The sequence below is a fragment of the Artemia sp. Qi Xiang Cuo genome, chromosome 15, assembly GCF_049724085.1.
Source record: "Artemia sp. Qi Xiang Cuo chromosome 15, ASM4972408v1, whole genome shotgun sequence".
Classification (NCBI taxonomy): domain Eukaryota; kingdom Metazoa; phylum Arthropoda; class Branchiopoda; order Anostraca; family Artemiidae; genus Artemia; species Artemia sp. Qi Xiang Cuo.
Window position 1 is genome coordinate 8,781,701 of NC_142808.1, and position 26,954 is coordinate 8,808,654.

Consider the following 26,954-nt stretch of genomic DNA (forward strand, 5'->3'; position numbering starts at 1 on the left):
AATCCAGGAGAAAGTAAAAAAACAAAAAAAAAACAAACAGACACAAAAAAAAACAACTAGATACAGTCAGCGAGAGACCTTATTTTTTTTATTGGAGTCCCGTCACTAGGCTTTGCCAAAATTTGACCCCGATCAGACCAAGCATTCCGCTGACCGAATCTGTCTTTCGCCGCATTCAAAATATCTTGTTTCTGCTTGGTCAAGGACTCAACAACAAAATTACCACTAGAGGCCAACTTGGATTTGGCCTTGAACACTTTACAAGCAACGCTTTTGCTCAAAAACTTCACTATTATCGGAACGACCCTTGGAGCAGATGGAACCGCCTGAGTTGAATCAGCTGTAGCGGCATTATTCAGTCTAGGTCTATACACGTTCACGACCTCATGTGTACTAATTTCAGGCAATGACATCTTCTGATTAATAGTTAGCAACACAGCAGAACGAGTGTCAACACCAGTTTTCTGCCTAACACCGTGAAAAACCAGGCTGTCTAGTAATGATTCTTCTTCATAACTATCCAACTTATTCTCAAACCTGTTCAGTCTGTCCTCGAAATTTTCAAGTTCATTACTCAGTCCCGACTTTTCAATTCGCTGAAACTTGGGGTTAAATTTAATCATGAGAGCATCATAAATTTGACTAGCAATAAGCTCAGTCGATTCCTTAAGAGAGTCTGAGCTAGCCAGTTTTTCCGAAACTTTTTTAGTTATACTGTCCATCAGGTCATTTTTGGTTTTATCCAGTTCAGCTTGGGTAGCTACAAGTTTCTGTTATATCGAGCTAATACTGCTAGATAATGCTAATGCTGGACCATTTGCTCTGCTCTTATCATTACCTCTCAGCGCAAGGTATGTTTTTGATAGTCTCATGTAAATATCAGGCGTAGTAACTAGTTCTTCAAAAAGTTTTTTTGGAACCAGGAGCAGAGAAATTAACAATGGTAGGATCATAAACATGGAGATCTGCGTCCATGAGTTAAAAATTATCATGCAATCCACAGCAAAATGCCTTACAAACTGACTTACATCGTGTGTCTTTACCAGCTTTGATGATTCTTACTGGTCAGAGGGGATAATCCTTGAACTTCGGAAGAGCAAGATCAAACTATTTAAAAGCCATGATTATCAGTAGCAAGATAAAAAAAGAAGCAAAAGACTTTACGTGAATCTTTACGTGAGGTCAAACAAATTTTTCGACATCAATATTCAAAAAGTCCAGCGCCAGCCAGCTCATGTATAAACCAAAACAGGTATTCACTCGATTTTTACGTCACCATGGAGGCAGGGGGGGTTAAACACCAGCCACCATTCACAATTGGGTGTTGTATTTAAGAAGTATCCACAATCTAAATGAATATCCTGAATGAGAGTCACTTTAACCCACAGCAAAATGTTACGAAGTAACAGTAACTGAATTAGCTACGGACTCTAATTGATTCCGGATATAATCCTTTTTCAACACTTGTTCAAAACTCGAAATTTATCCTTTTGAAAGAACAAGTTGGTCTTAAAAGGTCAAAGACTGAATAGCAACTGGTAAATGAAGTAAAAGAAGAATAATATTATCTCTGGAGGGACCAAAATGAGATCTAGGAAGGGCAACTGTTGCCCTATCCTGTAGAAATATACTCCTCTGCAAAAACAGGCAACTTATGTGTTTAAATCTTTCAGAAATCTTGTATTGATTTTGTGATACAAGCAAAGCCAGCTGAACGATATATGCCGAAAGAGAAAAATGGTTTGAAGTACAAAATATGGGCCGTTGTTGTATCTACTCCGTTTGAATATTTTATAATGATACTCATTGCTTGTAATACGCTTCTTCTCATGATGAAGGTAAGTTCAGCTAATTTAAATTAACTTCTGGTACCTATTTAATTTCCCCCACTATTTGCCGTTTATATATTGTGTGCTTCCAATAACAGCGTGATTATGCTATTTTTTAACTCAAATTAGATCCTCACAAAACTCTGATTGTCACTGGAATAGTTTTTTATCAATCAAGATCGTTTTCAAGTCGTTGGATAACTATGTTCTACAATCTAGGTTGTAAAGTTACAACCTCGATTGTTGCTGGAAAAGGCCTTGGATATCATCTAATTCCAACAAGGTTAGGCATTTTTGTCCAAAGCTCTTCCGCTACATTGAAAAATCCGAGGAATAATAAATTTAAGCCATTGTACATCAACGGGAAAATATCAGCATCATTGGTACAAAATCATCTTGCTTATTTACCTATTTTTAAATATGGTAGAGCTTTCAGAAATGAATCTTGGTGTTTCACACACAGAAGAGAAAAGCACAAATAGAAAACCCATATAGCCAATAAGGTACATTCTTCCCATGGTGAATCTAAATTATATCGGGTTTCGATGCGTAACTATTAGGTTTCTAATACTGCGATTTCTATGCGACATTTTATGCAATATTCGACATTGTGATTTCTATGCAATATTCGACATTGTGATTTCAAACCGATATTTTAACCGATTTCTATGGGACTTTTCCATGAGGAAAGAATAAATTTTTTCAAAGGGATTAAAGACTTGAAAGCCTAATTAGATATAAGCCAAGAGAGGTAGTCTCTGTGAGAGGTCAAGCTGGTATAGCTTTTTCAGAGTTGTATAAGAAATGAATATTTTCACTTCTTCACGATATGGGAGTTTTGTGCATAACTTACATTCTAAACGATGGGAAACTCAATCAAATATGGTTCTCGTGTGTAACTTCCAGGCTTCTTATTCTGGTATTTAATGAATACTGCGATTTTAAGGAACAGTGCTATGCTAAGTGATTTCCATGCGTCTTTTGTTTGTGACCGAATCCACATTACATATCTGTCGCTCCGAAAAGCGGATGAAGATTTGCTAGATGTTTTCCAGAGAAATTGCTAAAGGATTGTTCTGGGTACCCGGCTGACTGACCGTATTTCAAACAATAGGCTATACGATGAATGTGGTTCAATACCGCTCTCTAGAGCTGTGATGAAAGAAAGGTTAAGGTGGCTAGGGCACTTTGTGCAGATGACAGATTGCCGAAAATTGTCCTTTTCGGCCAACTGTCTAGGGCTAAACGGAAAGCAGGTCGTCCTCGTCTGGGGTGGGAGGACGTCATAAAAAAATTTAAAGGAAATGGGAACTTCATGGGCGGGCGTGAAAAGGGAGGCTTTGAATAGATTGGGATGGAGGAGGAGCGTGCGTAGCTGTGTTGGCCTGAGGTGCCTTGGTGCTGCGGTGAGTTGTTAGTAGTAGTAGTAGTAGTATGTATCTTTGTGTTTGGTGAAAAATTTACCTTATTTTAATGGGTAATAGTTAGTTATTTTAATAAATCTAAATCAAATCGGGTTCCCATTTGTACTTATTCAGGGTTTCTAACTAAATCAGGGTTTAGCAGTAAGAAGAAAGGTAGAGCAGGCATAAATGATCTCTTAGGCGTAAAAGATTTCAATCAATGCACTTATCACAAAAGGAAATTTCCAAATATGTCAAATTACTCAAGGAAACTTGTTTTGGGCTGACTTTCAATGTATTCCAAGCAGGTATACTTGAATATTTTTAGGAACTGGCCTTTCCTGAACTCTAGAGAGAAAATTATACTCCTTTCAATAAAAAAAAAAACAGAATTTATGCTTTCTAATGATGTAAGTTTTATTAAACTTGAACATCTAAATCTCAGACACAAAATGGGAGAAGTTAAATGTTTTTTATATGATTTTCGGGAAACTACGTGTCGACTTTCAGTTTTTTGTTTATTCGGAAGCAGCCATTATTGTAAAAAAAGCAGCCATTACTAAATAACATAGCTTGGAAGAGGTTATTCAGCTCAAAAAAGTTCTACCAAAAGAAACGAAATCCAGAAGGATAATTCATTAATCAAAATTCAGTGCAATAGATTGTCGTTCACTTGGCTATGCCACTCCAGCACCACTATTATGTAGTAATAATATATAGTAGTCATGTAGTCATAATTATGTAGCAGCTCTATATATGGCATCCAGCAGCACTGATTGTAGTCACTAAATGAAAGATCCAACCCACAACGCCAGAACAGCCCAAATTTTATACCCAGCCTATCCTTTTGAGGGGCACGTCAGGGATCTAAACCATACAAAATGTAGGGCTTGTGCAGCAACTATTTAAAAAAATATGGGCCAAAATTGGTTGAATGTTTTATGGAAATTTGTTTCACATACAAATCTGTAAAGATTTTATTTGTTGTTTGCAAGAATTTTGTGTTGTTGCAGCCTTATCAAAAGCTATACAAGCTATACAAGTTATAAAAGCTATAGAAATTATAAAAAGCTGTACAAGTTATGGCAAGACCGCCCAATCAATACTGAATAGTTTTTGGCAAGACCGCCCAATCAATACTGAATAGACCGTCCAATCAATACTGAAGACAGCCCAATCAATACTGAAAAAGCTGTACAAGTTATAAAAAGCTATAAAAGCTATACAAGCTATGGCAAGACCGCCCAATCAATACTGAATAGTTTGGCAATAAAAATTTAAAAAGCTTGTAATGGACGAGATAGTGATTCTTTAAGATATCGTAGAGCCTTAACCAACTCCATTAGACCTCTATTAGCAGGCGCGCACACCTTAATTTTTTTTGGGGGTGGGAAGGGACAGTAATAATCAAACAAATTATTTGATAGTTGGAATGAAAAGTTCCTAGTAATTAAAAAAATACAGGACCTCGGGGGGTATGGTCCTAAGCCCCCTCCGCATCCCTGCTTGCGTATTTGCTTACTGGTTATTGATATTTTGAGTTTTGCTTCTTCATTCTTTTCCTCTGCAATGAAATGATTAGAATGAATGAAATGAAAATGATTGGCAACTATAGTCTAATTTGTAACTTTTTTACTATGGCTAATATTATATTGCTTACAAATGTTTTCCCTGTTAAAACGAAAAGTTTTTGATTATGTTCAAAACTTTTCTTGCAATTCCTGTAAATCAAAATAAATGAGTTTTTGTCTTTTGTCATATGTTGCTATGTATTTACGTGAATGATATGGTTACGAATAAGATATATGTTTTTGGGCACCACCATAAGCTGATTACTAATGAATTAATATATTTGAGTTGAATATATAAAAAGAAAACTGACAACACTATGTTTCTATGTTTCGACAACGCTGGTTAAGATGATTTGTCCAGGGAGGACCGAGACACAAAAGTGTATTTTTATGTCTTAATTTTTGAATATTTATAAGATACTGGCAGTCACTCTCGATATACTGAGATATATTGAAAAAAAATGCATTCTCTAGAGGAGGGGGCTGGGGTCCAATATTGGTTTAAAGGACAAAGGACAATATCGGTTCAGGCTTCTTTTTTTCACTTTGATAGCGCTATTTTTTTTACCTTGTCAATGCTGATCATTCTCCCTGTGAAAGCGAAAATTTGTTATCAATGTTTTCTGTTGTCAGCATTCTCAAGGTCGACAGAACATCTGTTTCTCCTGCAGGCAAAAATGTTCTTTTATTTTTAAATAGCTACCCTTTTGTGCCCGTTTGCTTAAAGATCAAATATATTCATTTGATCTGTTTGATTTTTCTTTTAGCAGCAATCATATGGGCAGGACCGTTCTAGGCTCTATCATTTTATCAAAAAATTCAATGGTCATTCTAATTTTTCACCCCGACAACTTGTTTTTTACCATTTATTATTTCACAAGAGACCTACTATATGCCCCATTTCAACTCTGATTAAAATTACACCTAAAAAGCTTAACGTAATTTATATTCCTCCTATACAGAATGTGCATGATAACAACAACAAATTGATATAAACTACATGAATAGAGGATTCTCCCTTTATCTCTCTTTCAATCTCTCTCTCTCTTTCTCTCCCTTTCTCTTTAGCTCTCTCTCTCTCTCTCTCTCTCTCTCTCTTTCTCTCTCTCTCTCTCTCTCTCTCTCTCTCTCTCTCTCTCTCTCTCTCTCTCTCTCTCTCTCTCTCTCTCTCTCTCTCTCTCTCTCTCTCTCTCTCTCTCTCTCTCTCTCTCTCTCTCTCTCTCTCTCTCTCTCTCTCTCTCTCTCTCTCTCCATCCCTTTCTCTTTATCTCTCTCTCTCTCTCTCTCTCTCTCTCTCTCTCTCTCTCTCTCTCTCTCTCTCTCTCTCTCTCTCTCTCTCTCTCTCTCTCTCTCTTTCTTTCTTTCTATCTTTCTTTCTTTCTCTCATAATATAGGTATTTTGTACCTTAAGTCGTATTGCATTGGGCAATTGTCACCGAAATGCAATGACCAAATTTGACACATTGGAGGCAAATGAAATCAGGTGGCGGAGATTTTTTAGGTCATTAGATCCCTTTAGATAAATCCTTACTGTGCCATTTAATTTAGACTAATCTCCGAGTATTTTTGCTTTGTCGTTATTTATACATTGTAATTTCAGTATTATATAATTATAAGTAATTAAAATAATTTGTTACTTTTAATTGCATGGTATACCATTGCATGGCTAGATAGCGCTGCTCTCACGTCAAAAGCTTGTCTAGTTTGACATAATGAAAGTGAGCATGAAATTGTGTCTTAAGCATAACGGCGTGAGCATGTTATTTTATAAATTTCTTTGTTTATGGACGGGTAGTTAATACTGTAAAACATATTTCAATAACTATCTATTCAAATTTCATATTATTATCATAGCATCTAATACAAGCAACAAAGTTGGAATAATCACTAGAAATCAGTTATATTTCAAATCTTTTAATATGCTTTAAGACAGACACATATGCTGAATTACTTTTTTACAAGGAGAGGATAGCTTTTAAAAAAATTAAATTTAAAAAAAAATTCAGCTGAAAGTAAGGAGCAACATTAAAACTCAAAACAAACAAATTATTACGTATATGAGTGGGGTCACCCCTCTTCCATACCTTGCTCTTTACGCTAAGTTTAACTTTTTGTTCCAATTATTTAAGAATGGTTCCTGAAACACAAGGGCCATAAAATTAGAACAATAAGCTTTTTTAAAAGTTCTAAGAAAATTAAGTGTAAAGAGCGAGGTATAGAAGAGGGGGCAACCCCCCTCATATACGTAATGATTTCTGTTCATTTTATGTTTTAATGTTGTTCCTTACTTTCAGTTGAAGAAAACTTGTTTTTTTAATTTAATTTCTGACCGTTTTTTAAAATAATGCCGGGAAATCGAGCTCACCCTCCATGGAAAAATCCCTTCTCCAACGAAAAATTACTCATTGGAAATATCCAACCACATATTTCGTATTCCCTTTTTCAATCTTCAAGGATAACTTGTTTGATACGATCACCCCTGGGAGGAAAACAAATAAACACTCGTACATTATCTTGCTTCTGGCAAATAATATTTTTGATTGGTAATTTTGAATTTTATTTTGATTGGTTTATTTTTGATTGGTAATATTAAACTTGATGAATTTTATATATTTTGAATAAGCATTAAAATCTTATTCTTTTGGTGTGTCTATTATCATTATTATAAAAATTCTGTTTCTTAAAGTTTCGGTTACTATCAAGCCGCGTCGCTCCTTACTTACAGTTCGTTACCACGGATTGTCTGACAATTAAGAATTTGTAAAAAAAAAAAAAAATAAGAATCGTAAAAATTAGCAATTTATAATGAAAATAGTAACAATCAGCGGTGTCAGTTGAAGGATATGGACCTGAAAGCAAAATACTCCCCATAGATTTTTAAAATAGTTTTTTTGTATCAGCAGTTTAACAAAATGAAAAACCTTATTCCCCCTCCTATATTTGTGTGAATTTACGCACCTGGTTTCAATCTCTATTTTTTTTTTTTTGTGGTGGTGAGGGGAATGGGCCCAAAGTCCCCTTTTGCATACGTCTCTGATTCAGTAACAAGTCTGTTGACTAAAAGTCACCCTAGGTCATAAAAAAGTATGGCCTGACAGATAAAAAGAAGTAAAAATAGTGATAGCTAGTTTTACTACCATTTCTTGAACGTTCTAACCAAAGAGCATGTTGAACGACGGGCATGAGTGTAGCACGTACTCCTCCAGAAAGCAGTAGGGAAAAATAATTTACCCCCCCCCCCGTCTTAAAATCCTGAGTTCCTTCACCCTCCCCGTAAAAGAACTAAACTTTCCCCGAACGTTCCAACTTGATTCCCGGTCCCTAAAACAAAGCAGGGTAAACTTATCAAACCACGCATAAAAGCTGCCACCTTTTAATGAAACCTATTTACTGCTGCCTTGCAGCAGTTGAAAACGCATACTCTCTTGTGAGCATCTAAAATACAACTGACTGAAATGATCTCGGCTCTGTTCGGAAATTGTTCTGTAACCCACTTTATAGCATTTATAGCACCACTTAACATTTTTAAGATTGGTGTTCTGGGGAACTTTTTTTAAAAACAAAATATTTGAATAATGTCAAAGGAAAATCAAAAGGTGTCATTGAGAAATGTTGAGGTGACTTATGTCAAATAATGTCAAAGGAAAATAATGGAAAAGGAAAAAAAAAAGGAAAAGGAAAGGAAACTTATGTCAAATAATGTCAAAGGAAAATCAAAAGGTGTCATTGAGAAATGTTGAGGTGACTTAATATGACTTTCAGTGTGGAAGTTAGATATGATGGTAATTATAAATAATTCAGTATTTAGTGACAAAACAGAATTTGCCCATTTTATTTACAATTTTCCATTTAAAATATTATTTGCCACATATTGTTTATCAGGCGTAAATCATTTAAGTGGATTACATCGCCAAAATTATTCGCCAGTCTTAGATCATTATTGAAAAACTAATCATCTTCAGAAAAGTACCTTTTGTGGTCCAGATAATTAATTTTATCGACCCATTAGTAGTAATATAACGCTGGTAGAAGTATATCAACTTTCTACTATAAGCTGAGAACAACAAAAACCAAAAAAAAGCGAAGTGGATAATGTTTTGTTTTAACCAAAAAAATAAATAGTATGATTCTTCAGTGATTTTGGAACTAATTAAATATTTTGTCCTAGGATTAAAAAGAAAATTATTTGATAAATGCGATAAGTTTGCGAATAATCGTCTACCATACTCCTGATAGATCATTCACGTTATTAATAGACTATGTCAATTCTGGGAGAAAATATTCGATAGTTTTACTAAAATTGTATAAGAAGTCTTTGAATTGCTGGGGAATCTAAACAAGACAAGAATCTAAACTAAAAACAAGAACAATATCTATTAAAAACAAAAAAACAACTGTTTTTTCTAGTGGTCAAGGTTTTGCTTTACACGTTTTTGATTTCGTTAGATTATAAACGAAAAACCTGGGCAACTGGTTTAACTGAAGTTAAAGTTAAGTAAGGTTTAAGTAAAGTTAAACGATGTTAAGTATAATGTAAAGCTTAAACTTTAGTTTTCTTCAGAAAACAAGAACAACACCTATTAAAAACAAAACAACAATTGTTGTTTCTAGTGATTAAGGTTTTTCTTTATACGTTTTTGATTTCGTTAGATTATAAACGAAAAACCTGGGCAACTGGTTTAACTGAAGTTAAAGTTAAGTAAGGTTTAAGTAAAGTTAAACGATGTTAAGTATAATGTAAAGCTTAAACTTTAGTTTTCTTCAGAAAACAAGAACAACATCTATTAAAAACAAAACAACGACTGTTGTTTCTAGTTGTTAAGGTTTTGCATTACGCGTTTTTGGTTTCGTTAAACCTGGGCAACGGGGTAATCTGAGTAAAATATAGTTACGAAACTTGAATAAAAATCATAAACAACAGTAAATTTGTGGGAATATAAACAAATAAAGAATCTTAAACGTCTATTAATTTTTTTTCTTTTGAATTTACCTTTGACTTGCAGTACTACCGTCAGAGTCCTCTGTATCGTGAAACATTGAATTACATGAACATCGTCTTTACTACCATATTCAGCATCGAATGTTTCATGAAAGTGTCCTCTTTTGGATTAAGGGTAAGGCGTGGCCTGGAATAACATAAGTGTACCCTTGCTTACCAAGTTACCCTTATCCTTAGATTCAATGGAATTTTGGGTAGATTAGAATTGATGCTTTGTTGCACTTACTCAAGGTCTATAAGTGAGATTCAATAATTACCACGAATGTATTAGCATGTAATTTAGGGCTGAAGAAGGCTGTGGTTGTCTTGTTTTCCTTGCCTAAAGAAGGCTCATAATTGTCTACAAGCTTTAAATTAATTTTATGTTTTTTTTTCATGGTAAAGAAGTTATAAATACGTTCCAAGACTCAACTGGCTATATATGCCGTGAAAAAAACGGAGAACAAAAAATATTAACAAAAAACAAAAACAAATGAAGGTAACTTTCAGCCAGTCAATAAAACCAAAAACGAAACAGATATTTTGTCAAAAATCTTGGCTAAGCCGTTCTTAATACTAAAAAAAGTAAAAAATCGACGGCTCTGCTGAAATCTTTGCCCAAAAATCTGCTTTTTTTCGTGTCGCTTACGGTCTGAAATTACCCTCATTTGGTTTTTTTTTTTTTCTTATTATATTTTCTATTCTTTTTGTCATAGAGAACCTGTATAGAAGCTATATTGAGCAATAAGATCAAAGTTTAAGCTAATGAAAACTAATAAATAAGTTGAGTTGCCCATTTTGACGTTAAATGGAATTTAGCGGTATTACATTTTTGAAGTTATATATATATATATATATATATATATATATATATATATATATATATATATATATATATATATATATATATATATATAATATATAATAATAATAATAAAAAATAATAATAATAATAATAATAAAATAAAATATAACAGAAAAATAAAAATTTAAAAGAACAATAACAATAACCAATCTCATAATAATAACCTTTACAGAAACTTACTACCAGAAAGTTGCTGTAAAACAGCATCAGCTGCATTAAAGCATTGCTTTAATTAAATAAAATTGAATTAAATTTTAAGTTTTAATTTTAAGTTTTTAGTTTTTTAAATTAATTAAATCTAATTAAAATTTAAAATTTAATTAAATTTAATTAAATTCTAAGGGTTTAATGTTTTAATTAAAGGGATTTTTGATGAGTTTATGGGAATGAATGTCATAAATTCATGCATACATACATACAAACTCTTATGTAATTACATGCATTCATTCATACATACATCCCATGGATTGTAAGCTAAAATGGAAAACTGTCATGTTACAAGTAGGATAATGCTATCATTACCAAGTCAATTAGGATTATCCATCATAATTTTATAAAACAAATTAATGGATTAAAAGTTTTACTAGTTTGAACTACTAAGTGACTTCAGAAAAATTTTAATTAAAAAAACGACTCAAAAATATTAAGAAGTCCTTCCGACATTGTTCTCCAGGACTAGAGCCCATTGAAAATTTGAAAGCTATAATTTGAAATTATGTTTTGGTGTCCAAAATATTCATAAAAAAAAAAATTAAAAATTATGTGTGAAAAAAGCAATCCAGAGAACCTAAATATTTAAATTAGATTTAAATGTGGCGTGATTTCAGGAAAGGAAGTAATATCATTACCAGGTTAAAGATGATATTTGAACAAGCTGTTACAATATATCAGAAGCTTTACTTATTTGAACTAATAAAAGCGTTAAAAATATTTGACGTACAAAAAATTACTTTAGTTTTGCCCTTCAAGGCTTAGCCCTTCAAACTTTAGCCTTTAAAAATTTGTATCCTTATGCTGCAGCCTATGAAAAATTCAAAAGCTAAGATTGAAAATTGACTGACTCATTTATACAGAAAACATCATAGACAAAAAAAAACTTCAGCGGTTTTATTATTAAAATAAAATACAGAGGCCATTCACTTCCAGAAATTAAAAGATGTCAATGACTTGACCTCATATATCCCTAAAGATATCATACAATAGAAACTTGTGATTTTTATTTATGTGCTGCAGCCTATGAAAAATTTAAAAGCTAAGATTGGAAATTGTCTGACTCATTTATACAAAAAAAAATCACATATCTAAAAACATCAGCAGTTTTGTTATTAAAAAAAAAATACAAAAAAAAACTTCAGCAGTTTTATTATTAAAATAAAATACAGAGGCCATTCACTTCCAGAAATCAAAAGATGTCGATGACTTGACTTCATATATCCCTAAAGATATCATACAATAGAAACTTGTGATTTTTATTTATGTGCTGCAGCCTATGAAAAATTTAAAAGCTAAGATTGGAAATTGTCTGACTCATTTATACAAAAAAATCACATATCTAAAAACATCCGCAGTTTTTTTATTAAAAAAAAATTAAAAATAAAAAAAAAAACTTCAGCAGTTTTATTATTAAAATAAAATACAGAGGCCATTCACTTCCAGAAATTAAAAGATGTCGATGACTTGACCTCATATATCCCTAAAGATATCATACAATAGAAACTTGTGATTTTTATTTATATGCTGCAGCCTATGAAAAATTTAAAAGCTAAGATTGGAAATTGTCTGACTCATTTATACAAAAAAATCACATATCTAAAAACATTAGCATTTTTGTTATTAGAAAAAAAAATACAAAAAACCTTCAGCAGTTTTATTATTAAAATAAAGTACAGAGGCCATTCACTTCCAGAAATCAAAAGATGTCGATGACTTGACCTCATATATCCCTAAAGATATCATACAATAGAAACTGTGATTTTATTTATGTGCTGCAGCCTATGAAAAATTTAAAAGCTAAGATTGGAAATTGTCTGACTCATTTATACAAAAAAAAATCACATATCTAAAAACATCAGTATTTTTGTTATTAAAAAAAAAAAAAATACAAAAAAACCTTCAGCAGTTTTATTATTAAAATAACATACAGAGGCCATTCACTTCCAGAAATCAAAAGATGTCGATGACTTGACCTCATATATCCCTAAAGATACCATACAATAGAAACTTGTGATTTTTATTTATGTGCTGCAGCCTATGAAAAATTTAAAAGATAAGATTGGAAATTGTCTGACTCATTTATACAAAAAAAAATCACATATCTAAAAACAACATTATTTTTTTCATTAAAAAAAAAAATACAAAAAAAAACTTCAGCAGTTTTATTATTAAAATAAAATACATAGGTCATTCACTTCCAGAAATTAAAAGATGTCGATGACTTGACTTAATATATCCCTAAAGATATCATACAATAGAAACTTGTGATTTTTATTTATATGCTGCAGCCTATGAAAAATTTAAAAGCTAAGATTGGAAATTGTCTGACTCATTTATAAAAAAAAATCACATATCTAAAAACATCAGCAGTTTTGTTATTAAAAAAAAAAAAATACAAAAAAACCTTCAGCAGTTTTATTATTAAAATAAAATACAGAGGCCATTCACTTCCAGAAATCAAAAGATGTCGATGACTTGACCTCATATATCCCTAAAGATATCATACAATAGAAACTTGTGATTTTTATTTATGTGCTGCAGCCTATGAAAAATTTAAAAGCTAAGATTTGAAATTTTCTTACTAATTTATAAAAAAAAAATCACATATCTAAAAACATCAGCATTTTTGTTATTAAAAAAAAAAAAAAAAATACAAAAAAAAACTTCAGCGGTTTTATTATTAAAATAAAATACAGAGGCCATTCACTTCCAGAAATTAAAAGATGTCGATGACTTGACCTCATATATCCCTAAAGATACCATACAATAGAAACTTGTGATTTTTATTTATGTGCTGCAGCCTATGAAAAATTTAAAAGATAAGATTGGAAATTGTCTGACTCATTTATACAAAAAAAAAATCACATATCTAAGAAAATCATCAGTTTTGTTATTAAAAAAAAAAATACAAAAAAAAACTTCAGCGGTTTTATTATTAAAATAAAATAAATAGGTCAGTCAATTACAGAAATTAAGATATTTCGATGACTTGACTTAATATATACATAAAGATACCATACAATAGAAACTTGTGATTTTTATTTATATGCTGCAGCCTATGAAAAATTTAAAAGATAAGATTGGAAATTGTCTGACTCATTTATACAAAAAAAAATCACATATCTAAGAACAACAGAAGTTTTGTTATTAAAAAAAAAATACAAAAAAAACTTCAGCAGTTTTATTATTAAAATAAAATACAGAGGCCATTCACTTCCAGAAATCAAGAGATGTCGATGATTCGGCCTCATATATCTCCAAAGATATTATGCAATAGAATCTTGTGATTTTTATTTATATCACTACAAAAATTCCTAAATAAGGTACTCTGAGAATCAGGTTTGGAACCATGGATCTACTGACCCCATTCTTTTTTCTCTCTGATTGGGTCTTGGTTCCTCCTAAATCTTTGGAGTTTGTAGACATAGTTCTAAAGCCATGAAATATTTTTTTTATTCCTCATTTGTTCAAATAGGAGCTCAAAATGCGACAACCATGAAGTTTTTCTATGCCGTTTCTTTCATAAATTCACACACTAAAAGTATTTAATTCCCTGCGAGGCCGTATCCAGGGGGGAGGGAGTTGAGGGGTATGAGCATCCTCCCCAAAAATTTTGTCCGACTCGTAAAAACATAACAAAAATACATATAAACAAGTTTTTTACGCGTTTTATTTGTACCCCTTTTCCTTAAGAAAACGAAAAGATCCTAGATATGGCCTTGAATTCAGGCTAAAGTGGACATTTAGGTGGAAGAAAAAATGTCAAATATCCATAGTTTTCACTTATTGGCCTTGAGATGCGGTTGGATTGATGCATAGCTTCATAGAATGAAATAGCTTTGGCATTAATATATCAGCGTGACTTTGATAAGTTTCCTATTTTAAGTTTGCTATCTCAATTTAGTTAACAAAATTAAGGACAGTATTTTTGTAGTGTTTCAATTGAAGGGTCAGGTCTTCTTTGTTGAATATAGGAAATTCGGAAACTAAGGCTTTAGAAAAAAAAACAAATTGAACCATCATCTGTTTAAAACAGGAAAACTAGAATGAAAATAAAAACAGCAAATAATTGGAGAAAATATAAGCAAAAACTGGGTGAACTGGATTTCATACAATATCTTCGAGATAATTCTGCTACTAGTTCTACATTTTAACGCCTAATTGGCAGAATTGCTAACTCACAAATTTTTTTTTGAAGTTTTCTTGCTTCTATTGTTCTTAGAGGGTCAATTTTCTCAAGTTTCTACCTCCCATCTCCTTAATTATACTGCTATTTTTTTTATAAAGCCTAATCTAAATGAAGTACCTAACCAGTTGCCCTCCTTTCTGAAATGAATTTCTAGGCGTATACCTGATGTGACCCTTCAATATAAAATGTTGCAAACCCTTTACTAAAGAGTGCGAACTCGTGTAATTTAGATCAAACTTATCCATATGGGAAAGCATTGCTTATCATGGCTTGATGAAATTGCGCAGGAAAATGGTAGTCATATTTTTTTTTTTTTTTGACCTCAGTCAACCTGCCACTCGTAATGTCGGAGTGGCTGTTTTTGTTCTACTGAAAACATTTTCGATATTTAAGTTCAAATGGAAATATGCTCTATTTCTTCCAAAATAGATAAAAGTTTGTAATTGCCAATTAGAAATCTGTTATACTTTGCTAAGTTTTCAGTAAAGTGCAAGCAGCCACTTAAATATTATGAGCTGGCGCTGAAATGGAGAGAATGTTCTAATAAAACAGTTTTGAATGACAAAAGTAGTTTTCTATTTCTAAGGTAAAATAAAACCAATTATCAGAGTACGAAATTAACATAAGACGGAAAAAAATATGGCTAGCAGATTCTTGACTAGTAACCTGCTTATAGTTCTTCAAAACTAACCATATCTTTCCCCCTCATTTCTGGTTCATGCTGCCATCTTTGGACGTTTAGTACTACAAAATGCACCCCAATTACTCAGATTGTCTCGCCTGGATGAACTTAGTTTTCACTGGATTGTTCTCGGTGGAATGTATGCTCAAAATCATATCTTTTGGATGCAAGGTGAACCTTCAGCTTTTAACGTTTATGTACATCTAACTATACATTTCGTCTTCTTTCGCTTTAACTATATGAACTTTTAACAAGGCTGAGAAATTTTAAGTTACTGATATTTAACTATTTTTAATGCTTGAACTGTCTTTCTTTTTTATTTACTATCTCAACTTGTTGGCTGGAAATTTTGTAATTTGTTGGCAAATTATGCTACCGAACAATTAAAATAATAATATCATAGTTGCCACTCTAGGGGTAACCTAAAAAAACATACCTTAGCCCGTAGATACTGAAATTTAAAAACATGTTTTTAAAAACTGTCAAGTAAGAATTTCCATTTTACAATAAAGGGGAAAACACGTAATAAACAAACAAAAAATAACTAAAATATGGTAATTATGTCGAAAATACAACACACACAGCACACGGAAGTACAGCGACGCATGAGGTATCGGAAATACGACACCTCACAATTTATTTCAAACTTCGATGAGCATAAATTGGCTTACATATAAAATGCCCAACCTAAAACAAGAGAATATCCTTTTGAATGAAGAAATGAAAATGAACAGGAAGAAGAAAGACCACAGTAAAATGAACAGAAATGACAATGAAAAATGAATCAAACTTAAAATAAAATAGATCACAACAATTTAAAGCTCATGTATCCACCCCTTTGAGCAGGAGCATCGATTGGAGAGGAGGCATTTCCCCTAGATTTTTATCCTCATAGATTTTGGAAAAAACCCTTTTTTGGAGTATTTTCCTTGAAAACGCCTTTTTTGTATCTTCAGTAAACAATTGAAAAACAATTACCCTCCACTAAATTTACGTTTAAAAAAATTTATTTTGCATATTTAAAAACAAATTTAAAAAATATAAATTTTAAAATACATTTTGCCGCCCCCCTTCTCCTCCATTACCATGAATTTTCAGTTGCTCCCTCTGAGAAGCAAATGAAGAGTTACTTCAACATGCTATTTCTGAAATTTGTTGATGTGCTATTTTGTTTATAGATGAGGGTCAGTTCATTTTTTTTACTTTTTTGTACATTTTTTTTTCTTTTTCGTGTTTTCTTTGCGTTAAAAAAATTCTGGTCGGAATATCCGAACTTAGTTGTATGATTTTCCGCTGTCTCTATTGAATGTTGAAACGGTTTTCATATTTGTTTTTAATTTTCTTTTGTATTTATATTGATATATAACAAGGTATAATTCAGGCTTGGCTCAGGCAAAATTTATAAAAACAGCCTTGACAATTTGGTTTGTAAGGTTTGACCTGGATTTTAAGCAATCCCTTTTGTAGTTAAGGACAGGTCAATTGACCTGGTTTTTCTTTGGCAATAATGAGAATTCAACTAGCTTAAGATATCTCCAAGGGATGTACGAAATTTGCATTCAAGAACAAAATATTGATTGTGTTTAAGGCCTTTTTTTTTTCAAAGCCTTTAATCTTTATATTTGTCAAAATTTATAGGCCATGTTCTGAGAAGTTTTTTCTCAAGCTAAGTTGTCAATATTTAAATAAAAATTAAAGTTGTTTTCATTTTAGTTCTTTCTGGTTTTCTTTAAAATTTTTTAAATCAATGCTTTTACCTATTTCTTTATCATATAACAAGAAATTAATTAGCTAGAGATCCATTACCAACGGTAGTATGAAGTCTAAGTTTAAAACCAAAATAATGAATAGTTTCCAAACCCCTTGTACTAAGATTTGAAGGCTGTGCTCTGATGAATTTTTAGGAGAATATCTCGGATATGAAGAAAGCTTTGGATAAAGGTAAGGCGTTCGGTAGGCTACAGCCAACGCCTTTTCTGGCAAGAGAGCGTCAGGAATTCCAATTGTGCTATTGTATCTCACGATTTTGAGCCTTAAGTAGTCCCAAGGGTGGTAGGATATCTATAAATAAAAGTGAAACAACAGGCCAAATTATAAAGATTTGTAGGGCGTGTACTGATAAGTTTCTTCGAACACAACGTTTGACTCGTGGGTATGAACTTTGGGCATTTCAAGAAGTTATTGTTTGGATAATAATCAAAATTTATACGAAATCATTGACGAATATTTTAAACAAATTTATTTAAAAATAAAATATTTTAATCTGCTTCTTTTCTGACAATTATAAGAAGCCACGTCGGAGTGTTAGTAGGGTGAGTGTTATTTGAACAAATCAAACCCCCTAAAAATGAACCCCCTAAAATCAGCCTGTAGGACCACTCTTCTTGAAAATTAAATACTAGTATCCTCGAAATTTACTTTTTTTATTCTTCAACAAAACACTATAACCAAAACACTATATAACGTTATAACCAAACACTATATTTTATAGTGTTTTGGTATGCTTTTTCATATTGCTTAATGAGTTTATCGTTTTTAGGGAGTTAAATGAATGGATTAAGGACTTGGGTTTCTCTGAAAAATTGTCGATCAGGTTTTCCAACTAGTTTGTAAATTACCAGATTAACATCGTGTTATATGACTGTGACGAATTACGAGAGTTAGTTATAAGAAGTTAGCAATTATAAGAAGCCATTTAGGGAACCTGAACCAAAAACCAAATTTTTTTTATAGTTTGTTAATATGCTTGTTGTTGGTTCAGCAAGTTGTCTCAATCCCATTGCACGTCAATGGTAGTATATTACACCTTATTTCACAAACATTCCCAATTATTACTAAGTACCCTGCTCTCTCGGTCCATTGCATAACTCTGACCATAACACACTTCTTTGGAAGGCCAAACATGGCCTTCCAGCATCACGTAAAGTAAAAATTGCCCCTCGACCTATGACTAAAGAGGCAATTTGTTCCTTCGGAAAGTGGATTGGGACGTTTGACTTTGATGAGATTTGTTCTTTGACAGATATCGACCACAAAGTTGATACTTTCAACTCTTTGCCGTTATGTAAGTACCATGGACATTTCCCTGAGAAAAAACTAACTGTTAGTGACACTGACAAACCTTGGGTAACACCAGATCTCAAGATGCTTATCTTAAATTTCTGCCAGTTACATCGCTGTGGTGATATTGTTCAAGCAAACAAACTTCGTAACCGCATTGTTAAACTGTTACGAGCAGCGCAGAAAGGGTACGTTCATGACAAAGCCTCACCTCTCCTTCAAGGTGAGCCCCGCAAGTGACACTCTAAAGTCAAGTGTCTTACCGGTAAACGTACCACCAGTGACGTTAAGATACAGAAAGATGACAGAATGCTGATAAAATCAGCTGAATTGAACGCCTTTTTCACTTCAATCTGTACTATTCACCCGTCCTTCCCCAAAGCCGAAATCGAAGCCCTCATTGCTGACGTCTCTAAAGATACAATCGTTGAGTTATCCGAGTTCGTGGTGTATAAAGAAGTTCAAAAGTTGAAAAGCAACTGTGTTTTTTATCCAGGAGAATTACCAGTTGAACTTTTAAGAGAATATTCTATGTTTTTAGCAAAACCACTCTCATCAGTGACCAATCAATCGTTCAAGGAGCACAGGTTCTCGAGTGCTTGGAAAAAAGCCTATGTGCGCGTCTTACCCAAAGCCAAAGACCTGAAATCCTGTGATCAACATCGTCCAATTTCTATTACGCCTAATATGGCTAAAGTGACCGAACCCTTTATTTATTGAGAGCTCTTAGCCCAAGTTCAGCCAGCCCTTGATCCGTTTCAGTACGGCTGCTTGAAAGGGAGTAGTACGACGCATTATCTAGTAGGTCTCTACCACCTGAACACCAAGTGGTTGGACAAAGGCAGTAGCTTCGTTGACCTGCTTTTAGTCGATTATCGTAAGGCATTTGACTTGATCCGCCATTATACAGCAGCAAATAACCTCAAAAAGATGGGCGCTAGGAAGCATATTTTGCTCTTAGTTGTTGACTTTCTGCGTAACCGCTACCAGTGTGCCTATGCCTTCTTCCTAAGTAACTTAAACTCTGAGTGGTTTGAAGTGACGTGTGGCGTGCCGCAAGGCACTAAGCTGGCAGCTCTTTTGTTTTTAGCGGTAATTAACTACATTATCCTCGAGTTTGAAGACAGATTCAAATACGTGGACGATATCTCCCTACTTCTGAAATATCTTGCTGAAAAGTCAGACGTGTCTCCCCAGTTCAGAAGTGAGATCAGTAAATCCTTTCTCGAGCAGTGTAGCATTAATGACCTCCAGCTTAATGTGAATAAAACAAAAGTAATGAGGTTTAATCCGCTTAAGCGTGACCTCTCATGCCCGGATCTATGGTACCCTACCGCCTTAACCTCAGTGATTCTCGGGGTTACTTTTAGTGTCGACTGTTCATTTACCTTGCACATCGCCAGTCTGGTGAAAAAGGTAGTTGCGCACTGCGCTCGCTAATTACCTTGCACCGACTGGGTTTCTCACAAAGTCAGCTGAAGACGGCTTACATCACATATGTGCACCTTATCCTAGAATATGCGTGTCCTGTGTGGGGCCCTCAGGCTCATAATATTGACCACCTAAGTGAAGATCTGGAGGCCATTCAAAAACGGGCAGTGAAAGTGATACTAGGCCTAAAATACAACTCTTATGAGGCTGACCTTAGTACCTTACGACTGCCAAAGTTGCGTGATAGGCGCTTGCAGTTGATGTGCAATTTGAGGCAGTCCCTTCTTTCGTCCCAGAAACACCGTTCGCTGCTTCCCCTACCTGTGCCTATCACCGCCAACATCTGTCATAAAAACCAACTAGTGCCACCAAATTGTCGAACAACCCGTCACAGCAATTCATTCGTGCCTTTTTTTGTTAGTTATTTAAACCGCCAGTGACCAGTTCTATGCAATGTATAAACAGCGGCTACGATAGTCGTTTATAAAATAAATGAGTCTATGAGTCCATGTTTTCTTTTTAAGTTTTATTGTTTAAAATTCAAGTTTATTATTTTTTTTCGCTGAAATACATTACCAGAAGTAAATTTGAAATTTTCCCGACTATTGTTCAGAAATCATCCAGAGGAAGAATATATAATTCTTCGTTCTCCTTATTAAAAATTAGTCCTTCTTTTTAGATTTTTTTTTACATTTATTTTTAATTATAAAGGCAGCGTTGTCTAATAAAGTATACGGCTATTGAACCAGAGGCCTATCCACTGGGAAAGTAGATGCTTGAAATAAGATTAAGAAATCATGGGAACAAAGAAGTTCAGAAAACTGTATTTCAATAAAAATAATAATTATTATTTTATTTTTACCCGGTCATAAAAAAAGAGAAAAGTGGAGTAATAAAAAAGAAGAAAAGGAAAAACAAGAACACTCAGCATCAAAGAACAAAATTACGTAGTAACTTCTTATTCGCACTTGTAGATCAGATGTAGAGGCAAAAACTCGAACAATGTTTCAAAAACCATTTTTTCTGCACTTGTTCTAGTAAACGGCACAATGACAATTGGGTGTACCATATTTTGAGACCTTAGAACGAATGTGTTTGTATCGTAGAGCGGGTATCAAAGCAAACACTTGAGGTATCTGCAGTATATAGACCGGAGTTTTAGTCTGTCAGTTTGCGTAAACCAGTCCCATAGCGGAGATGCATAAAGCAGAGGTGAAAGAGAGCAACCGCTGCGTAAAGCTTTGCAATAATCTTTCTGTTTAAACTAAATTTCAAAGAAACAAGCTTCCTGTAACTTGAAAGAATGATTTTGGTAATTTTCTGGTTTGTTAGTAAACGAGAACTTCTGCATCATGACCGTACGTTATTCCCAGGTACATCATGGTATTTCTAGGGAAAATTTTCGTTTTTTCAACCATCACATATGTAGGGCCACTGATTTGCTTCTTGCTTGCCGCGGGGCAAAATTCCACAAACCCTGTCTTTAATGCGTTGACCCTTAGACTGATACTTTTGTAACCAGTTATCAGGCGTTCAATATTTTTTTGTGGAGAAGTAACGTTGCAGCTTAACATCAGCAGGTCGTCAGCATACGAAAGCAGGCTGAGGTCGCATAGATTGATACTGAATTCTCCAGCAACGTTTTTTGTTATCCCGGGTGTCAGGGTGTTAACCAGGATGAGGGTTAATAAAGATCCTTTTCGAAGACCTTGAACAGATAATCGGTCTAATCGGTCTGCTCAGGTGATCCCCAGTTAGTATAACTCTCACAAAACTGCCTGAGCACCAGGAAGATAAAACTGCCATGACATCAGCATTCACACCATACACGAGTAATTTCAGGGACACCTGAGACTGCATAACTGAATCGAATGCAGCTGAGATTTCTACGCTACACATAAAGAGGGAGCATCCCATTCTGTGGATTTTGTCAATAGTTTTCTTTAAAATCCTATGTACAAATGCGCAACTCAGGTTTGGGTGGAATCCGAACTGATGATTATCCAATCTACACTTCTCCGAAATTTCTTGAAGGAGAAGTAGCTCGAGGACTTTACTAAGAACACTTGAAACGGTAATTGGTCTATATCCTGTGCACTGATTTTTTTTTTTTTTTTTTTCCTTGTTTGGGATATTTGAAAGAACACCAGCACAAAATGAGCTGGGGACCATGCAGCAATCGACACACATCTGAAACAGAAGATTGATATGCTCAAACAAGAAGCGAGTGACATGCCTTAGGCTATCCGGACAAATGCCATTGAGACCCGGTGCCTTTCCGTGTTTTAATTTACAAATTGTTTAGCTACAGCCAATTTAAACATCACAAGGATATTTTGCACTTTTGATAGGGTTTCGAGCTTTCCGTTTAAGCATTTATCACAATCTCGTTCAAGCTATGGGTCTTTGGAACCCAAAAGTTTCTACGACAAAGTTTAAAGTTTCTACGACAACGCGTTATATAAAAACAATATGGCCCCAGGGCATAACTTTTAACCCTTTCCCTGAGGGCTGTGGGGGGGTTGTCATCCTGAAAGACCGTATTTCCAGAACTTTAAACTACGTTGAACAAAATGGTTATCTCAAAATTTTGATTGGATGTGTTTGGGGAAAAGGTGGGTGTGAGAGGGGGGTTAGTTGCCCTCGAATCATTTTCGACTATTAAAAAGGGCACTAGCCCTTTTTATCGGACGAGCCTTTTTTGAAGTTTCTACGACAACGCTTTCTGTAAAAACGTATATGCCCCCAGGGCATAACTTACAACCCTAGCCCTGAGGGCTGTGGGGGGTGTCCTCCTAAAAACATAATTTATATCTGAAAATCAACTCCACTTAACAAAATGACTATCTCAAAATTTTTATCTGATGTGTTTGGGGAAACGGTGGGGGAGGAAGGGGTATTAGCTGACTTCCAATCACTTTTGACTATTAAAAAGAGCATGAGTCACTCCAGTTTCCAATTGAATGAGCCCTTTTTGAAGTTTCTACGACAAATTCTTCGATACAAAGTGCCCTGGTCTAAAGGAAAAAAATAATAAATAATACATTGTGCCAAAATTGTTCTTATATGCCCCCAGGGCATAACTTAGAATCCATCCCCTAAAGATTGTGGGGAAGTGTCCTCCTCAAAACATATTTTCTATCTAGAAATCAACTACGCTGAACAAAATGGCTATCTCGAAATTTTTATTGGATGTATTTCGAGAAATGGTGGGCGTGGAAGGGGCTGTAGTTGCCTTCCAATCACTTTTGACTATTAAAAAGCACACTAACCATTTCAATTTCCAATCAAATGAGCTCTTTTTAAAGTTTCTACGACAACGCGTTGTATAAAAACCTTATATGCCCCCAGGGCATAGCCTTTAACCCTTGCCCTGAGGGCTGTGGGGGGGGGGTTGTCATCCTGAAAGACCTAGTTTCAATAACTTTAAACTACATTGAACAAAATGGCTATCTCAAAATTTTGTTTGGATGTGTGTGGGGAAAAGGTGAGCGTAAGAGGAGTGTTAGTTGCCCTCCAATTATTTTCTACTATTAAAAAGAGAACTAGCCCTTTGAATTTCCTATTGAGTGTGCCCTTTTTGAAGTTTATACGACAACGATTTTTGTAAAAACCTTATATGCCCCCAGGGCATAACTTACAACCCTTGCCCTGAGGACTGTGGGGGAGTGTCCTCCTCAAAAACATAATTTCTATCTGGAAATCAACTACGTTGAACAAAATCGCTATCGCAAAATTTTGATTGGATGTGTTTCGGGAAATGGTGGGCGTGGAAGGGGTGTTAGTTGCCTTACAATCACTTTCGACTATTAAAAAGGGCACAAGCCACTCTAATTTCCGATTGAATGATCCCTTTTCAAAGTTTCTACGACAACTTCTTCAGTACAAAAAGCCCTGGTCTAAAGAAAAAAAATAATAAATCATACATTGTGCCAACATCGTTCTTATATGCCCCCAGGGCATAACTTAAAACCCTTCCTTTAAGGGTTGGGGGAAGTGTCCTCCTCAAAAACATATTCTCTATCTGGAAATCAACTACGCTGAACAAAATGGCTATCTCGAAATTTTGATTGGATGTGTTTCGGGAAATGGTGGGCGTGGAAGGGGCTGTAGTTGCCTTCCGATTACTTTCAACTATTAAAAAGGGCCCAAGCCACTCCAATTTCCAATTGAATGAGCCCCTTTTGAAGTTTGTACGACAACTTCTTCGATGCAAAGTGCCCTGATCTAAAAAAAAAATAATAAATAACACATTGTGCCGACATGGTTTTTATATGCCCCCAGGCCATAACTAAAAACCCTTGCCCTGAGGGCTGTGGGGCAATGTCCTCCTCAAAAACATAATTTCTATCTGGATTTCAACTACGCTGAACACAACGACTATCTAAAAACTTTTATTGGATGTGTTTGGGGAACTGGTGAGTGTGGAAGAGGCGTTAGTTGCCTTCTAATCACTTTCGACTATTAAAAGGCGCACTAGCCATTTCAATTTCCAATCAAATGAGCCCTTTTTAAAGTTTCTTGGACAACGAAGAAACTTATAAAAACCTTATATGCCCCCAGGGCATAAACTTTAACCTTTGCCCTGAGGGTTGAGGGGGGTTGTCATCCTGAAAGACCTAATTCCCAGAACTTTTAAACTAAGTTGAATAAAATGGTTATCTCAAAATTTTGATTGGATGTGTTTGAGGAAAAGGTGGGCGTGAGAGGGGGCTTGGTTGTGCTCCAATCATTTTCGACTATTAAAAAGGGCACTAGCCCTTTGAACTTCCAATCGAATGAGCCTTTTTTGAAGTTTCTACGACAACACTTTCTGTAAAAACCTTATTAGTCCCCAGGGCATAACTTACAACCCTCGCCCTGAGGGCTGTGGGGGAGTGTCCTCCTCAAAAACATAATTCCTATCTGGAAATCAACTACACTAAACAAAATGGCTATCTCAAAATTTTTGATTGGATGTGTTTTGGGAAATGGTGGGTATGGAAGAGGTGTTAGTTGCCTTCCGATAACTTTCGATTATTAAAAAGGGCACAAGCCACTCCAATTTCCGATTGAATAATCCCCTTTTCTAAGTTTCTACGACAACTTCTTCGATACAAAGTGCCCTGGTCTAAAGGAAAAAAATTATAAATAATACATTGTGCCAACATCGTTCTTATATACCCCCAGGGCATAACTTAAAACCCTTCCCCTAAGGGTTGTGGGGGAGTGTCCTCCTCTAAAACATATTTTCTATCTAGAAATCAACTACGCCATCGAAATGATCCATATAAATAGGGACCGAACGCAACCCTACTTAACTCCTAATTCAATACGAAATCAACTAATAGTCTCATTTCGTACGTTAATCACGGAAATGTTAATCTCGTAAATAACCTAAAAATTACTTTGATGCATTTATCTGGTATACCTTACACGAATAGAACCTTTGATAAAGCTTTTCTATTGTTTGAACCAGACACTTCTTCCTAATCTATGGAGCTGAGGACTAAAGGGGTCTGATGACTCTAAGCACTTCTCAATTATTAATCTAAGAGTGAAAATTTGGTTGATACATCCTCTCCTCTTTCTAAGATCACATTATTCTTCTGTTAAAACTTCATCTACAGCATCTCTAAGTCTTAAAATTTTCATCATTCTAATAATTTTATTCCTAGAGAATTTAAGCTAATGCCTTTTCTTATAGATGGGTTAAACAAGAGTTTTCTTAAAATCGCTAGGTTCTTCTCTTTTTCAAAATCATATTCGTAATCATCCGTAATTTATCTGCAACTTCACAACCACAAAAATTTACAAAACTCATTTACTACACTATATGCATTTGGAGCGTTATTACTTTTAATTCCTTTTAGTACTGTCTCTAATTCTTCCTTGCAAAATAAATCTTCCTTCACTTCCAAAGTGAATCAAAATTTTCCCTATTATTTTTTTAACAGTGTTTTATTATTAACAGTGTTGCCAAAACAGTGTTTGATTATTATGTCATCGAAACCAAAGAAAAACAGAGTCTATTCATGGCTATTTTTTCAATAGTTGGGACTGTGGCGTGGCTTGGGTACACATTTATTTATTATTCGAGTTGTGGAGAACCTTTTTCTTCGATCCAGAATGCTATCCCAATTTCTTATGTCGACGTATGTTAAAATAATGACGGGAATAGGATAAGGAAAAAGGATAAGGATTGGAATAAGGAAAAAAAGTCAAAGGTGTCTATGCCACGTTTTATTGATGAAGGATGGCAGATTGCCAAATATTATTCTTATTGGTACTTCATCTGAGAGCAAACAAAAAAATAGGTCATTCCCGAAAAAGGAGCGAAGAGGTCACGAGGAAGAATTTGAAAGAAATTGGATCTCAATGGGGGAAGTGTGTAGCTTTGAATGTACAGAGGGGAAGAGGATTGTTCACAGCTTTGTCGGTAAATTTGGTGCTGCAGTAAATTTACTGGTAGCATTAATAATAATAGTAATTCCTTTCGTTGGCTAAAAATAAGTAATATATACATATTGGGAACTACTATTTTTTATTTAATAACATATGCCGATGGGGAACTTACATTATTTAGTATTTTAAGTCCTTAACATAACCAAAGTTCAGCCGAAAGTTATAAAGGGGACAACTATGGCACTTTACGTCAGGGGGGCAAACTTTATGGTACGCATTATCATGAAAAACTTTATTAACTTTGATGACGCGGCGGGAGTCCTGCATCACTCTGAAAACTAATATGCCA

The 26,954-nt window shown here is 34.3% G+C and overlaps 1 protein-coding gene across 1 annotated transcript in view; it reads left to right on the plus strand.

Annotated features, from left to right (window-relative positions):
• Positions 1–26,954, plus strand: part of cac (calcium voltage-gated channel subunit cacophony) — a 534,146-nt gene that overhangs the window by 381,733 nt on the left and 125,459 nt on the right. The window contains exons 25-27 of the mRNA XM_089100885.1: positions 1,674–1,838; positions 9,807–9,917; positions 15,791–15,901. Coding sequence (XP_088957011.1) covers positions 1,674–1,838; positions 9,807–9,917; positions 15,791–15,901 — 387 coding nt within the window. The remainder of the gene's footprint in view (positions 1–1,673; positions 1,839–9,806; positions 9,918–15,790; positions 15,902–26,954) is intronic.